Source organism: Strix aluco, chromosome 7 (genome assembly GCF_031877795.1).
Source record: "Strix aluco isolate bStrAlu1 chromosome 7, bStrAlu1.hap1, whole genome shotgun sequence".
NCBI classification, from domain to species: Eukaryota; Metazoa; Chordata; class Aves; order Strigiformes; family Strigidae; genus Strix; species Strix aluco.
The window spans coordinates 38,484,631-38,502,321 of NC_133937.1; the positions used below are offsets into that span (position 1 = coordinate 38,484,631).

General features: G+C 43.5%; 1 protein-coding gene across 1 annotated transcript in view; it reads right to left on the reverse strand.

Moving 5' to 3' along the window:
- Nucleotides 1–16,772, reverse strand: part of ADAM12 (ADAM metallopeptidase domain 12) — a 185,170-nt gene extending 168,398 nt beyond the window's left edge. Inside the window, exon 1 of the mRNA XM_074831520.1 lies at nt 16,332–16,772. Within this exon, the coding sequence (XP_074687621.1) occupies nt 16,332–16,449 (118 nt within the window). The 5' untranslated portion in view covers nt 16,450–16,772. The remainder of the gene's footprint in view (nt 1–16,331) is intronic.
- Nucleotides 16,773–17,691: the final 919 nt, after the last annotated feature.

The following is a 17,691-nucleotide window of genomic DNA, read 5'->3' on the forward strand; positions in this document are numbered from 1 at the left end:
GGGGTGTAACTGGGGCCCTACCCTCCCTGGGGTGAACAAACCCTGCGGTTGCATGACACAGGCTCCCTAAGGGCAGACAGTGACTCCAGATTGTCCCTTATGTCCTTCCCATTTCTGTGAGGGGGTCAGTTAGTCCTCACGCTTTGCAAGTTGGAGTCACAGCACAGATGTAACCACCTGGTCTGGGGTTCCTGAAAGCTCCAATGTATGGTTGTACTCCATTTTAACTAGTCTGTACTCCCATTTTAACTAGTCTGAACTGTGTACAACAAAAGACTGAACATTTACTTTGCAGCCTCAGCATTTCTATATGGACATGCAAGGAGGTCACGAAGTACTGGGAACCCCGTAACAGGCACATTCTCATTAGTGGAAAAAAAAAACCTGGAAGAGAATATAAACTGTCATTGAAATAATGCTCTACTCCTACACAGTCAGATGACTTCAATTCATACTACAATGTCAAAAAGCTATTTGCATGCAACATTTATCAAGTGTTTTTCTTCTCACTAAACATACTAATGGTATTGTGCCTGCAAAAGCAGAGTCCTAAAATAATGGTATTGTAGTACAAGAGCTGGAAATGGTATTGAGAATAAATCTTAAAGAGAAGGTAGGGATGGCTTCCAGGTGCCGTGGGACAGTCAAAACGCTGGCAGGGTTTGCCACGCGCTTGACCTACCATCACACTGAGCCCTCTGGTGCACTTGTACCCCACGAGGATGAGACCTGAGTCTTCCCAGGTGCTCTAGAGATGTGTCCATCCTCCACTAAGATGGAGAAAGGCCAACGTCACCTTTCTTCCTCCTTCTCCCCATTGCCTTTGTGCTAGGAGGTGCAGAGGGAAGGTGATGGGGCAGCGTTTCAGCAGCTAAACCATGGCTCAGGGCTGAACTATGTGTGGAAGTGAGAAGAGACCTGTAGGTTCAGATCTGCCCACATAGCCTAGTGCTCAGTACTGCCATCCCAGCAACCTGACCTACCCTCTTTGGTCACCTATCACTCTGAGAATCAAGAGTTATGTTTTGAGCAGAATGACCCCAATTTAGTCACTGTTAGAATTAGCTTAAAAACATCTATGCAGTCATTATGGTTAGGCCGACGTGAGAGGAAGAGAAGTACAGTATTTTCCACCATGCTTTTAAAAATATGACACTTGCCCTGAAACACCAAAAAAGACCAAGATAAAGTATATTGGGGAGGAGGAAAGTTGCTTGTTATACAGGTGTTCCTGTAGAGAAAAGGTTCTCACACCACTCTCAGCGCAGCCCAAACCCACATGACAGGGCTGAGTCTAGAAGGGATGCTCCAAACGCTGCACACGACTGCGTTCACCCCTGCGGAGGTGGGTGAGATGCCATCTCATCTGCCTTTGAGGGTCTGGACAGAGCCTCACAGATCTTTGTTCTGACTATCAGGCATGAAGCTCCCTGCACGGAACAGAAATTTATGAAGCATATGTCAGAGAAATGAGAAAAGTTTGGCTCTAGCCCCAATTTTTTTTTTTTCTTGGCTCACTAGAGCAGTCTCAACTATATGAATTAAATGACTCAGGCCCTTTTATTTTGTAGGATTTGCATTCGGAAAGTTTCATGAGACCTAAATTTTAAGAAACCCTACGAGCATACTTTTCCTCCCATGGATGCCTTGTCTACATCGCTTCCACGCAGTCTTACACCATGGAGCTGCAGCTAGATATCAGGAAGCATCACAGTCTTTGTGATATATTCATACATGTGCAAGTTGCCTTTCTCGTTAATTCTGCAAAGCAGTAACATCACAAGATTACCCAAAACAGAAGAAAAAGGGGAGGGGGAGGGATCAGCATTTGTACATAGATGTGTTACTCCCTCATTACACGGCATGGTCCAGAAAGTGCAACTGCTATAAAAATATCACGGGAAAAAGGAAAAATACCTACACAAAGTATGGTTCAATTTTGCCACTTCTATTCCATCACAACAGTGATGCTTGTGGTGCATAACAAAGTACGGTTACAATGAGCAAATTTAATCTTATACACATGCTTATTTATCTGCACACTGACAATGCATATTGAGCAGAAGTGTTGATAGTCTGGAGACAGACATCAAGACAGGTTTATAGGCAGCAGTTATATCTTTATTGGAAAAGATAATTTATTTGGGAGAAACAAAACAGAGAAGCTTTAGGGTTTGCAAACTCTTCTGAAGCCATAGCATTTATAAAACACAAGACCACTTTCTGTCTAGTTGCTTTCCTTCAGCCAAATATTTTGCTGCTTATCTGAATGTTTTTATTTAAATTATTGGGTGTGACAAAAATCACAGCTTCCTGCAAAAGGCGTAGAAAGCACTGCAGCCCAGTCACGGGGCCTCAATCTAAAGAGCACTTGGGCACATGCTTGATATTATGCACTTGCTTAACTCCCAACTGTCCTCAGTGTGATATATGCACATTACACTTTCTTTTGTAAATCAAATAACAATGTTTTCCTGATTTAAGGTCATTATATTTACATAATATGTATATTTCTGAAAGACTATAAAATAAAGAAACCTGTATGACTGATAGGTAAACTCTAGATCAGTCTTTAAATATAAAAGTAAGGGAAAAATAAAAAGGTAAATCCTTTAAATAGGATTCTGCAACCTGATTGCAAAGTTTCAAAGAACACGCTGCAGAAAATAAGGGATCGCAGCCAAGAAGAGCGACCCACACATATCCCTTCGAGATGGGAAAGGTGACAGCATCTAAAGGGCCACTGAGCCTGACTGAACAACAGGACACAGACAGAAGAGATTCTCCTAGTTGAGGAGGAAAAAAAAAAACCATAAAAAACATAAGAAGAGAGTCAGGTCCAAAAAATGTAGGCAGAGAAATTGAAGCGTGAAGGAAACTCTGAAAAAATGGGACAAAGATGTGCAGCCCCAGAGCAGCCCCGAGCCTGAGCAGTGGTGTGGGCTCCTGGGTAGGTACAAAGGTGGGATGGCTGCTGGCAACCTCAGAGAGCCTTCGGCATGCACGACCCTCACCTCAGGCAAAGCTGGGAACACCAAAGAATTTATCCCAGTGGGGTTACTTCACTCAGTCTCTTGCACGATGTCTGAACAAAACACACTCCCAGTTTTCTCCGTTGGTTTCGGGCCACCCATCTCTGAGCGTAAGCCTGGCCCTCACAAAGAGCGTCCGAGGGGCACCAGGAGAGGAGTGCAATGGGACGGGACTGGACATCTGCACTAACGAAGGGTTTCCATCACCTTGATCACATCTCATGAGCTCCCAGTGCTGCAGTTCTTCATGTGCGCAGACGTGCTGGTATTTCCTCTCTGCCACTCTTCATCTCCTTTACCCATTTTCATTATGATTTCTTTGAAGCTGGAACCATTAGAGTTGTTTGCATTACATTAATAACGAGGCCTCTTCTCTATGGGGACTCTTGGTATTACAGCAATATAAATAGTGTAATAATTGAAATCAGAGAATTTAAATTTCAGTAACGTGTCATGAGAGGGGAAGAAAATCAGGCCATCTGTACTACCAGAAACTTTTATTAGACCCAGGTTTCCTATCTTTTGTGTCACATGCACCTACTTACTCACCTACTTATTTTCCATTTCAGTGAAATTCTGTCCAGCTCTTCCTGACGCAAGCTTGTCTCCCACTTTTTCACATGAAAAACTTCACAGTTGTGTCTGTTTTCTATTTTCAGCCTGCACTGAAGGTAATGCTTTTGATCCACAAGCAGCCCACAAGCTGATGTAGTGCCTTTTATTCTTTTTTTTTTTTCAGTAATATAAAAGATACTTTGTACAAATAGTGAGATGAGTAGATGTTATCTGTCAGTGACTTTTGTGTGGCTTAAATATTTTTCATCTGCCACGTACTTCTACAACTTTTCTTCTTTGCACAGTATCATACAAGGACTTGTTGGCAAAGTAGTTAAGAATAGTTTTCATCTTTTTGCTTTGTATTTCGGTTCCTCCAAACTCTGTGCAAAATAAACTCCAAGCATGCAATGTGACATCTTTGTTTAACGGCCGCTGCCTTCTGAAGAAGCGCAGACACGCTTCAAATTTGCATTTACTTAAAATTAATAAGCTTTTAGTCGGGCAGTGCAATTTATTTGTCCTTATGATAAACAAAAGGTGAATGCTCTCAATACTGAGTGTGTCTGGATAAAATGGGCTGAAGTGGAAGGAGAAAAAGAAAATATTCCTCCAACTGCACACCCCTGCCATCCTGCTAGTGCTGGTTTTGCTGCCCGCTGCCCTGGCACGGCACAGGAGAGAGGAGTCAGACCTGGGGCAGTTTATAAATCCGATCCGTCTATTAACATATGGATTTATAATAAAGCCAACATATGACGCTGTGCTTTCTTCCTGGGGTGGATGTGCATGTCCCATCCCCACGTCTTGTCCCATGCACGTTAACATGATTCCATCAGGGTCCCCAGGCACCCAAGGGCTCTAGCAGCCCCAGCACCCCACTAAAGCCCAGCCCAGGGCCGACAGCCCCAGCGATGCTGTGGGATGCCCATCTCCAGCCCAACTCCAGCCCCCTCCCCAACGCACTGCACCCAGACACCCTTTCTGTCACCCACTGCAGTTACTGCCCAGTTATGAAAATAACGGACACAGGGGGATAAAAAAAAGGCTAAATTAAATTAAAGTATATTATCCTTGTGTTACCTTTCATATTGCAGATGGGCTCAGAATTGTAAGTCACAGCCTATCTACTTTTTCCTCTGCAACAAAACACCAATGCACCGGAATAATCTTAGGATAGAAAAGAATAATAGAACAGAGTAATCTTTCCGCAAACTCAAAACAGCTAACAGCACTGCTCTGTATCACATGGCTTTGGCAACACTGTGGAAGACAGAAAGGGCATACTTTCTCCATTTCCCTCCTTGTTTTCTCCAGCTTCCTCAGTTTAGTGCAGTCAGTGGGTCATTTAGTCAGTGGTCCAGCTTAGTGCAGTGGAGGGGTCATTTCTCGCTACGGAGGAAGGGCTGTATACATGGCTGCATCCAGCACTCACTGGACCACTGGCAATGAGTTTTATGGCAGGGAACTGAGGCATTGCCGGAGGCTCTGCTGCCAGACAGCTTCCCCTATAGCCCAGGCTACCTCAGGTCTGCTCTGTGCCACCAGCCCCAATGAGCTGGGCAGGAGTCCTAACAGAGCCACCACTGCCTGCAGGGATGTCCATCACATGGGAAAGAGCTTTGTCTCTCCCATTGGTTGCTTTTCTCTCATGTCTTATTTGGGACAATTCTTTTATCACCTCCAGACTCAAAATCAAACTTCTAAAAATAAAATTACCAGGCTTACACACTGAGAGAGGAGGACCAAGAATTAGCGCTTCAAGATGTGGGTGAACTTCGGAAATTAAGAAGGGAGAGAAACTATGTAAGGAGTAGAGACTACCCACCAACCACATCGCTAACCAACCAGGTAAAAGAAGGTTTCTACCAAGGTTCACTAGGAAAATGTATTAGGATCAGTCTTAGTATTTCTATCAGCAACCTTTACTCAATGTGCACAAGTGTCCTCCTGAAATGCAGTGCTCCAAGTTAGGAGATGACATCTGCACAGAGAAGAACTGGAATATGACAAAAGAATCCAGTAACTTTCAGGCTGGAGCAAAGGATTGAAACCAAGTAGTACAGAATGGAGGGTCATACCCTTAGGAACTAGTAGGTTTTTTGCTCTAAGCAGTAATCTTCAAAGGCAAATGACACCAGAAACCCATACACGCTGTTCAGTATAACACTGATGTCACCTGAAGCAAAGGCAGTCCTGGAAGAATGCATCAAAAGAGGTGTTTCAGTGAATATCAGATATTGAAGTTACTCCTGAGAGTTAGCGATAGAAGCACATCTGGAATACTGCGGGCATTTCTCCTCACCTGCATTCACAAAAGATTAATTCAGCCTGGAGCTGGTGGATCGGAAAGGCTGCCAGGGTGAGCAGGGAAGTGGAAAGTCTGAATTACAAGAAGGGAACTAAAAGAATTAGTTTGCATAATCTAGAAAACCAAAGATGACAGGACCCATGATTGTCCTTTAGCTTTATATACATCTTGGTATTTATCTTGCCAGTGCTGATATATTTATAGATGGCAAGAGTATAAAGTGGCTATACATAAAGTTAGATAGGATTGCAATGCAGAACTTCTGAGCAAAGAGGATCACATCCAGCTCTTGTGCATCAAGGAGAAAAAAATAAAAATCAACTTCCTTTAAATGGAAATTGTTAACATTAGGACTCAGACTATATCATGCCAAAAAAAAAAAAAAAAAGTGTTAACTATTCAACTATCTGGCCAAGGAGCGGGGATGTGTGCTTCCAGTCCTCTATTTCACTCCACCTTCCAGCAAAAGCCAAAACATCACCCAAGTTAAACATTATCCAGCCACAGATCTTGCTGAAACCACCTTCTAGAATGGTACCCATTCTGTTTGAGACAGGAAAAATAATAAATTGTCACTTATTAATATGACAAAAATGCAAATTATAATAATATCTGATAAAAACCAAGAAAATGCTGCAAAATAAACCAGTACAAAATTTCCAGTGCATAATGGTTAAAGAAAGAAAACCCATTAACTTGCATAGGGTCAAATAAGCAATAGTTTGCCTTAAAGTCAACTGTCCATCCATCTTAAATGTTATGCTAACCACCAGATGAAAACACAGACTCCCTCTCAAAAGAAAGGACAAAAATCAGAAACTCCACCACACTGATGAGGTACTTCTCATTATCCCACTAACAGCACTTACACAGCTTTAAAAAAGACAGCACATAACATGCCAGACTCTGCCCTCATCTGTATGCAAGCACAAAAGTCTGGGCAAGATTTGACTGTGCATAAAATAAAAATCTTATCTCTTGCAGTAAAGTTCTTATTAGTTCAAAATCTTAAATTATTTTTCCAACTAACCTTTGCACATCTAAGCAGTACGTCGATTCTCTGTACAAAATCTAGTAAAATTAGTCCTTTCATGGCATGCCTGGAAAATAATTATTTTAAAAAAAAAAAAAAAAAAGGCAAGCCACCTAACTAAACACAAAGTTTTACTTGTTTTCTCACTCCTCCCCCCATTCCCGAACCTAAGACCTCAGGCATTTAAGCACAAGTAACTTTTGGAAAACAACTAATTCCATGGATCTTCTTGGGCTTCAATCTTGTCTTTTCCTTCACATTGCAAAATTACTACTCATGTACAAATTTTTTTAAAACATCAAAAGTCAGCAAAGGTCTTTGATGAGCTTGAGGACAGGCAGCAGCAAGACGACTCCACGCATCTCTGAATTTAATTTTCTGTTCTTTGAGTTTCTAATGGAGAAAGATCGTCTCTCCAGCTTGACAGGTCTGTCAACTTTGAACTGATCTCTGTGTGACTTTGCATCATGTCCACTTGATCTTTCACACTAAGCAGCTTCACGAGCACTGGCTGCTCAGATGAGAAATACGAGTTTGAGACGCACTGATCCCCTTTAACTAAACAGCATTAAAAACATGCTTTTTAATATTTCAGTTTTATAATTCTAAGAACTACCTCCTGTCATCACTTGTTCTTGTATGAGTTATTCCCTTCCTTAATCTAATTCTGCTGATGAAATAATCTGCGACAGGAAACAGCCCTCCCACCCCTCCCCCACAAAATCCTATAAACTCCACGGAAAAAGTCACATGTTTGACATTTTAATATGGACATAGGAGTGAAAGCTGAAATTTGAAGGTAACTTGCTGTTCTTCTCCACTAAAGGCTCTGCGGTCAGTGTCACTGCGTGACCAGCTGAACAAACTAATGACACGTTTTAAGGCGAAAAATAGAGAGAGAGGGGAAAAAAAGAAAAATAAAATGTTCATTGTGGAACATACCCCCTAAGCAGTTGGATCATCTTAATCTTCAAGCTTCTGTAATACAACTGTTGGAAGGCTCTAAGTCTGCGCACAATAAAGTGCTTTATTCAGGGAACCATATGACTCCATCAGTCATTCAAGCACATGTTTGGCACAGATTGAAAGTGAAAAGCATAGCTAAGTCAAATATTTCAAAACTGAACTTGTCTTTCTAACACACATGGTTTATATATTGGTGTAATATCTATATAACTTTTCTGTTCTCGTACACGGTAATGTCATGGCTAACGTACAAAATGATGTCTGCTCGCTAGGCAGCACCACTCTTCTTGGGAGTTAACACATGCCAAAAAGCCATTTACTAGAAAATTAAAAGGGAACTATCACACTTGACAGGTCCTCAAGAAAACTGTAAAAAAAAGCTTTTGTTCATTCTAATTCTTGAATATCTATTTCTCAAATCAGGATGCTACACCATTCTTCACTAGAGAGCTGCGCTGTAACAAATCCAGGACAGCCAGTTCCTTCCTCATCATGCGCCCGAGATCTGTCTCCTCTCTGCAGATGAAATATTGCTCATCATACAGAGTTACTCCTGCTGATGCAAATGCGATTAACGCAATCTTGGGAGAGCACAGTGTGATTAAAGCATAAGTAATGTGAGAAGGATTTGGGCTCTCATTATACAAAATACATATTGAAATGCACTCAAGGAAAGAAGCCAGTGTATCTCAATATCCTCCCTGTTCTCGAGAACAAAATGTGACAAGTGGAGTTTTGAGAACAACATTTGCCATTGACTGCAGGAGGGGGCAGGGAGACTGCAGAACTTTTCAAATAGTGAAAACTAAGCCTTATTACGTGTATAGAATATATACATATACTGTATTTGGGAAACAGCTGTCCAGCCTCATTTGTGATGTTATGTTTGACTGAAGAATTACTATTCAGGACCAGTCCAAAGACAGAGTTGTCGTCTTTTTTTTTTTTTTTTTTCCCCCTAGAAGAGAACATTTCAAAATATGAGAGAAATAAAACAGCAAAGCATTGAACCGGAGGGCATTTCGGCACACCAGGTGATGGGCATGTGTCGAGAGGTTTCCCCCCACGGAAGAGCTTAGCTCCTGGAGTTCATAGAAGAGGGCAAGTTGTAAATGCAAGATTCAAACCCAAAGCGGCTTTGAAAAGTAAGTGACATAACGGCTTAGGAGAACTTCTGTCCTCTTGCTGCAAATCCTGTTTTAAGCTTGCTTCTGTTCTAAGTCCTGATGCACACCACATAAATTGGCCCAGTCATTCTTTCTCATGAAAACAAGCAGGAGAGGACTAATAACAGGTGAAAAATATTGAGGGTTGCACAATGCCTTTCCCACAGGTATTTCCAGGATGTCATAGTGAAGGATGTCCCATCTTAACTCAGCCTCTCCCTGGCATGGGCACTACTGGGACACATCTGCTTCTTCCTCCACTGCTGCTCCTTCCCCAGTGGACCCCAGTCCCAGAGATTCTCATTTTGATTATAAACTCAGCATCAGTGAGGCAGCACTTAACAAAAACACTTATTGAAGTAGAGAAATAATAACCTGTGCTTTACAAGCACAGGCACAACTAATCCACAGAGCTCCAATGTCAGAGAAAAAAAGGTACTGAATATATTCACTTTTCAGCAACGAGTCCACATAATTACACAAAAATCCAGACCCAGCATCCCTCTCCAGCTCTTCCCCTCCAAACCCTCAAGAAAGGCTAATTTCCACTGAATGAAGTTCAAAATTACTCCCCAAACTACAATTTCCTCTCGAGCTTTTAAAAGGTACAGTACAATCCTTTTCTCCAGTGATTTACCAGCGTCCCTCACTGAGTACAAGGAATCCTTAGCATAGCTGTATTGAGGGATGTTCCTTCCCATATACAACCATCAGTGAAAAGAACTATTGAGTGGGAGTTTGAGCTGTGCTCGTCACACACACACACAAATCATCCATTTGGATGTTCGCTGGGAAATCACACTGAAAACACAGCAAATCCAGCAGAAGCAAATTTCAGTATTAATTTAGGTAAAGGTGCATGGGAAATGATTTGTAGTTCTTTCCCCAAGTCTAGCAAATGAGCTACTGGGCTGCAGAGATAGTATCATATCCATCATGTGCTTTTGTTTGTCTGGGGAATACCTGCTACCTGCATTACACAACAGCAGAAAAAAACCCATTAACTGCACCTGTACTAACAGAAGCTGTCACTGAAGTCTGTCTTCCTAGTTTTTGAAACATGAACGAACAGAAAACTTAGTTACTTAATGTTCTTGAAGCCATCTATCCTGCTCAGGTTTATGTCTGTGACCTTACAATAAATGTCACCATAAGCATTGGATCGGTCCATAACTCCTGACTTTCACAGGCTTCTTCGCAAGATGAGCTACAGGAGTAACAAACATTTATTTTTATTGTTTCCTCAGGGCAGGATATCTTCCCAGGTCACTAACACAGCTTTGCTTATCTAGCCTACACATCCTCTGATCCTGTCAAGCAGATTTTAAATGAACAGCACAGAACATCAGCACCAGGTTGTACAAAGGAGCCAGATCCATGGAGGCGAGACAACTCATCCCAGATGAAGATCAGACCCACAAACAAGGAACACACATGACACAAAATAAACAGACAAGCTCCTTCTTTCTAAAGTATGAAGATTTCTTCTGCAATGACCCTGCACCTTCCCTTCAACCACAAGTGTTTACCCAAAGTGTCTCTTCAGTGGGGTGCATTTTCCTCACTTAAAAGGCAATAGATGAAGAAATAAATAGTATTTCACTTGGAATGCTTACCTCATGCTTTAAAATCTATGTCAGAATGCAAGAGTGGTTTTTAACCTGCATACAGTTTTATGACCTCCAATTCAAAAAGGAACGTGGATCAGAAGTGAGATGCTGCATCCTTCCCTGTAAACTGCAGAGGCCACATTTTATTCTCAGCTATAGCTCTGTCACCGCTGTGTGCTCAATGGCAGAAAAGGAATGCAATATAGACTTAAATAATCTGGACCATTTGGTTCTCCTCTAATCGTTGATGTAACAGGATCTTCAGCACTCTACCACTGCTGCATACAGACAGTGTATTCAGTGCTGCTGAATAAAGATATTGGGGATGCTCATCTCCATGTGTGGTCAGGCCCACATGCTCACCCTATTAAATGTAGAATTACGATGATTTTTTGGTCTTAATTTTTACATGACTATATCAAAACAAAATCCCATAAACACTTGGATTCGGTGAAGTTTATATTCTAATATATTCTTTCAGAGGTAAGCAGTCACACATGGAGTTTATCTTGCTTGATCAGCTGTTTTCAGAATTAGAACACATTAAATAGAAGCAAGAAAACAGCAAACTTTCGCCGTTGTCAGAAGATTTTTCACTTAATACATGACATACCCTATTAGCCTAAATTTGCAGGGACTGACACAGTTCCTCTTAACAAATATCTCAAAATAAACTAGTTAAAGATTCTTTTGTTCCAAATTCTGTGTCCAGCTGTGTACTATCCAGCATGGTTAACAGGCCATGAAACATTTCACTTCTTGCCTTATTAGATCATAGAGTTTGGAGAAAAAAGAATGTGTTCATCTAATCAGTGGTTTCATCATGTTGACCTTGTGAATGGACAAACCCTCGCCCCTAATCTAACCAAGTATTTCTTATCCTAGCTCCAAGTCATGGAAAGCAGCAAACTCATTTATATGGGGTGAAAAAAATTAATGAAACAACACGAAGTGATTTAACAGAGGAGTCAGCATTTCTGATTAGATGATGCAGTTCATCAAGTCACTTTCTGAAGCACCAATGCCAACATCACACTCAATGTCAACATAGTCTCAAACTCTTGTGTGACACTAAAAAGAAAGGGGTCAACATCCTAGAGCAGAGGTCTCCTAAGAAACAATACCTTTTCTCAGTGTGATACTTTTATCAAAAGGATAAAAAAATTAATTGAAGCACTTTGTTTTGTGTTAGCCAGAAACAAAAGGGATTGTCCTTTTGGACTGCACTGTCCTATCAAGAATCAATTGCAACCCTCTAACAGACTTACTCCAGCTGTGGATTTTTAATTTAGTTTGTCATAGATTTGCCCTAGAGACTCAGCAGGGCCTAAGAGAAGCCTCTGCAGGTGTGATTTAGGCCTTTAGTACTATAAAATTTTGGACATGATGTGCTTTTGTCCTAGGAGTAATCTGAAAAGCCACTTGAAATGCAAGTACAATGTGCATGCAACAGGAAGAACACAATCTGAGATGATGTGGACTAAAACACAACAACTTGTAGAGGGAAAAAACCCATCAGAAAAAGGGATTAAATAAAAAATCCCTCCAATCTGAAGAGCATGAAGGGAGTGAGACGCAGAGCTGGGCAGAGCCTGCTGGTGTAGCAGAGCCTGGCCACATAAACGTAACAGCATTTCAGACCTAACTCCAAACACCCTAGAAATGTCACTGCTTGCTTTACAACTCTCACAGCAAAAGCCAAGGCAACACCCCACCCCATCAGCAGTCTCCAAAAGCCAGGCTCTCAGACAGGAGGCCTGGCAGCACCCCCAGCAGAAGCTGGGCTCTTAAAACACCCAGGACACGCGCTGCTCGCCTGCAACACCACAGCCCTGGGGCACGAACCGGGCTGCCCAGAGGATGCACATGAATACTAATAAAACGCAGCCCAGCTGGACTCCTCAGACAATTTGCACTGGCAATGTGAGAGATGTTAGAAACCTAGGGACCGCTAGTGATAAATCTGTCAGGATTAGGATATGCGAGGTCTGAACAAGGCTTGTGGTAGACCAAATAAACCTTTACATGAATCCAGCCTTCTTAAAACAGAATTTTGTGATCAATAGCATCGGCAGCAGCTGACAGCCTGAGTGGAAGCAACAGATAAACACGGCCCTGATCTGCTGCAGTCACTCATGTGTTGTTAAAAAAGTGCCACCGGGGCAGCCGCCGCACTGTGAGCGGATGAAAAGCTGCCCAAAACACAGCCTGTCAATCACTGCTTCAAGGATGCTCGTTGTGGCTGGCTGGAGACCTTTCCAAAAATCTCAAGGAAAGCAAGAGAGGAGAAACTCAACAAAACACCAGCAAACAACCCAGCAGCTCCCCAGCAAGCGGGAGAGTTAACGATGCGAACATGATTTGAAGAGTGGGCATAATAACCTCAGCTGGTGTATTTTGGCATGGATCTGTGGAGCCCCGTGGACAGTGACAGCTCATGCCAGGCTATCTGCAGGGGACCTGATAGGGATAATCGTCAGACAAGAAGGTGATTATACACAGACTGTAAATATCTGCCACAAACGTTGGAACAGTTTGAAAGAAGACAGTGTTTGAAAGTAAGCTCTAAAACACAGAATGTGTTGGAGAGATCAGGTTTAAAGCAAGAGACAAGGAAAGATTTCTTCGTCTATTTCCACTACAGCCAATGCAGTTGCAATCAGTAAAAAAACTAAATTCTGACAGAAAACTATTTTAATTGAGGGTAAAGAATTTTCAACTGAAATTTTAGGATTTGCATTTTCCCCCTGTTCTTCATCTAATACCTAATATCCAAAAGAGATTTAAGAGTTTACACACACACACACTAATATGAAGTTTACCTTTACACACCATCACTGTCATTATCTGCCCTGCAGATACAGGAAGGCCTTGACTCTGCAAAAAGCTTATACAGATGTAGATTTTTGGGCATTTGACTAAATCTGTAAAATTAGATTTTATCCTACTAGCTATTGTCCTCCACCAGGACAGCAAAGCTAATTTTGCTTTGTTAAGGCTGGTACTTCAGTTAGTTTTCCTTTTTGTCCATGTGGTCCTTTAGCCAGCAACCAAGAACCAGCAATACTGAAAAGTGGAAAAGGCAATTGTAAGAATGTAAAACTTGGAAAGGAAACTAAAAGTGAGCAGCAAGGCTACTCTTAAGTTATCTAGCCCATAACCTGATAGTATCTGTTCAATACTAGAGTTGTTACTGGGGCAGTCCCACATTAGGCATGTCTCTTGCCACATTTCAAACCTAGTTTTCAAGGCATATCGTAACTTAAACTTCTGTCTTAATCACTAAACCTGTGTTTATGTAAAAATTAGGATGTCCTGGCAGCACCTCAAATCACTAACACAAGGCCCAGAGCAGGCACAGCAGTAAAGCCAGCTGAGGTACAAGTTGCAGAGCTTCAAAACGCCCGGTCAAGATGTGTGCCAGCACAGCTAAGAGGACTTTTCGTCACCGGGCAGCTTCGCCTGGTCTAGAAGCACGCAGCTGTAACTTTCAGCACCTCTGCGACCAAGAAAGCAGCACATGCTCTGGCAAAGCTAAAGCTGTTCTCTACTTCCACAGGAAAAAAAAAAAAAAAAAAAAAAAACGGAATTAAAGGAGAGGATGCTCGCTGAGCACGCTGGCTGCAGATGCAAAAGAGCAAGTTATAGACATGTTATGGAAAGAATAGGAGTTGGAGAGGTGTAGCAAGGCAAACCCAAAATCCATCTGAGCTGCAAGGGCCAGCAAGCACCGCTGACGCTCAAGCTTAGACATCTAAAGATGGGCACCATAAAGATGAGCAGCTGACACAAACTTAGCCCTGATGAATTAAACTCTCTGTAAACATGACCTTAGAGGTTCAGCTTGGCTCTTAGGGAATCCCAAAAACCAGGTAACAGGATTTCCACCCCCACGTACCATTCCACTCTCTCATCTGTATGCTGGAGCTAAGTCACCTACAGATTGCCCTCATATTGCAGGGACAACTACTTTGAGGGATGTTCATTTCTTCATTTCCATCATATGCAAATGCTTGAAGCACCTTACCTCACACTTTTCCAAATGTGCAGTCAAGTTTACCCTCTGTCCTAGCGCACCTCCAAAACATGGGGGGGCCTGGCCAGCCAGAGTGGCTCCCAAGCTCAGAGAAGGGGGACGTGCTGCCTCAACCCACACAAACCCACCCACAACCCAGGCAGAAGGAACAGCCACAGGGGAACCGGGGACCTATTTCTCCTCACCTACCTGAGAACTTCTGCAACCTTAATCCCCAATATGCTGATCTGGTGTAAATGCAAGTGTTGACAAAGAGAAATTAAGACCCCTCGCAAAGGCAAAGCAAAGCTTCAGCTGCTGCTAATTCATTAGCATAAATTCTAGGTGGTTAATTAAATGCAACAACTTGCTCTGGCTACCCTAAGATTTCAGTGTGCTCATTAACATGATAAAAGTATATCTCCATCTTTCTCTTAGCAAGTCCAGAGCCAAAGTCCCAGTGAAAGTCGCTGTGCATAAATTTGGAGACAAGCAAACATTTACAAAGTTTAAAGTTACAATGAAAAAAAAAAAAAAAAAAAGACCCAAGACAAGAGTTTGTAGTAACACATAGGGACACACGCACTCTTCAGCTCTGTTACATATATTTATACAAGCGAATCTCCCTTCCTCTCTCACATAAAATACGCATTGTCAGCTGCTGCTTAATGAAGAGGACAGGGTCTGAGCCCTCCACTGATTCCCAAATAAGCCCCAGAGTTGCTGTACAAAGAGACAAGTCACTTTTTCTAGGCTGTTCCCCCATCTGCAACGTGGACACACAGAGCCAGTACTGCAAAACACCTTTAAAACTGCAGCCACTGATCCCTGACTTGTGCTCCCTTTGAATGAACATAGCGGCGAGTAAACTTTTACCCAGCAAGGCCACTTTTAGCGCCAGCATTTGGCTTTTCCAGGCAATTCCTCCCGGCTGGGAACAAGACTCTGAACTCTGACAATACTCTCAAACCCCGAATTCAGCCCCAGCCCGCGGGTGGCTGTTTAGGGGGGACGGGACCCTTTGGGGGTAACAGCCCCCCAGGCCATTCCGGCCGCAGCGGGGACCCCGCAGGACACCCCCACACACTCCAGGGGTCCCCGGGACCAGCCCCTTCCACCCCGGGGGTCCCCAGCCCCGCCCGGGGCACGGACGGGGTTTGGGGGTGCCGGGGGCTGCACAGCGGAGTTTTTCCGGGAAGGGCTTGGAAGTCCTCACGCCGCGCAGAGGCGCGGGAGTTACGCGGTCTCAGACCGGCGTGGCTCCGCGTATCCACAGCCGGGACGTCCACGCTGTGTCCGTCGTGTTCCCCCCCCCCCCCATCCCATCCCATCCTATCCCATCTCATCCCATCCCATCCCATCACCCTGACACCGCGGAGGCACCGCCGCCGCCCGCAGAGCGGAGCTGGGAAGGGGGGGCGGGGGGGGGGGGGGGGGGGGTGTGGAGAAGCGCGGTGGGGGGCGCAAAATAAGCGGCGGGAGCATCCGGGGGAAGCGGCCCCCGCGCAGCCGAGCGCAGCGGGGTGCGCGCACTTTGTTCAAGGCATTTCTGTGTTGCTTGTCCCCTTAAAATGGAGCGTCGGGTGAGGAAGTATTTCAGGAAAAAAAAATAATAAATGTATATCCATAGATCGTGAACTTACCTTGAGCTCTGGGTGATGCTAAAAAGAGCCAGCTGAGGCTGAGCAGCAGCATGGAAACGGGGGCTGGGGGGTGCGGAGGAGGGAAGCGCTGCTGCTCTGCATGGAGACGCTTTGACATCTTAGCCCAGACTGAGGGAGACAAACTTTCATCAGCTGGGGCTGGAGAGCAGCACCATAATATACAGTTACAGAGAGGAGCGAGCTGGGACTCAGGATGTGAGAGATTTCCTGCATGCAGTTAACTCCAAAACCCCTCCTGCTCCTGCATGAGCTGCTGATGAGTTGGGCTCTGCTTTCTTAGGGGAAAAAAAAAAAAAAAAAAAAGTTGTGACTTTGGTTTTTTTCTTTTAAAGAGGTTTGGATTTTTTTTATTTTTTTTAATTTTTTTTGGCAAGGAAATTTCTGTTGACCGTTGCAATACATGAGCAGCTTGTCCATGCTGGCTTGTGCTCCTCACCATGGAACAAACGAGCCCCTCCGTGGGGTCCCACCACCATGCAGGCACCACTGAGCACCACGCGGATCTGGGGGACTCTGGGGTCCCCCCCGGCCCCCGCAGCAGCTTGCTCCCCCCCACCCCCCCATCTGCCAAGGTTTCCCCATTTCTGCTGCACACGCAGCCCTGGCTGCTTCCTCTGGAAAGTCATCTGCATACGTTAGAGCTCGGGGATTATTTATTGGTTTCATAATTATTTCGGAGTTGTTTCTGGTGCCTCCAACTTATTTTATATTGTTGGGGTTTTTTAAAGGAGAAAAAAAAAAAAAACAAAAACACACCCACAGAGTTGCCAGATGCATTTTTTAAAATCTTCCTCATTCAAATTACTATTACTGACTGTCTGGGAGAATAACCAAATGCAGATCATCTATTCCTTAACCTACCACCAAAATACATATAATGCCCACATGTTGCACAGAATGCTGTAGAGCAGTAGAAAGAAAAAAACCCAATCCTGTAAATCCTCACAGTCTTTTATTGTGCGGTTTTATTTTTAATTAATTAAGATTCTTCCCAAATCTCACTGTTTGGATATTGATACTTAATTCTGCAGATTGGCCCCATGTTCCTTGTGCATGAAACAGTTGGCAAAACTGGCCTGATATGTGTCTGTACGCCAGCATGCAGAGCAGCCATGCAATCCTGCTTAAAAAATTGATTTTGGAACCACAAATTTGATTCTGTTCTGGAGCAGGGGCTGGTAGCTCTTCACAGTGATCTGGACTATGCCTTTCCCCAGCTCAGAGGATAAATGAGGCAGCAGAAACTCAGTGGGTGCAAAATGCTGCGGTTCCCAAGCTGGAGCCCTGCACCGTGTCTGCTTCACGGCGTTGACAGCATCTCTGAACCGCCCTGGGGACA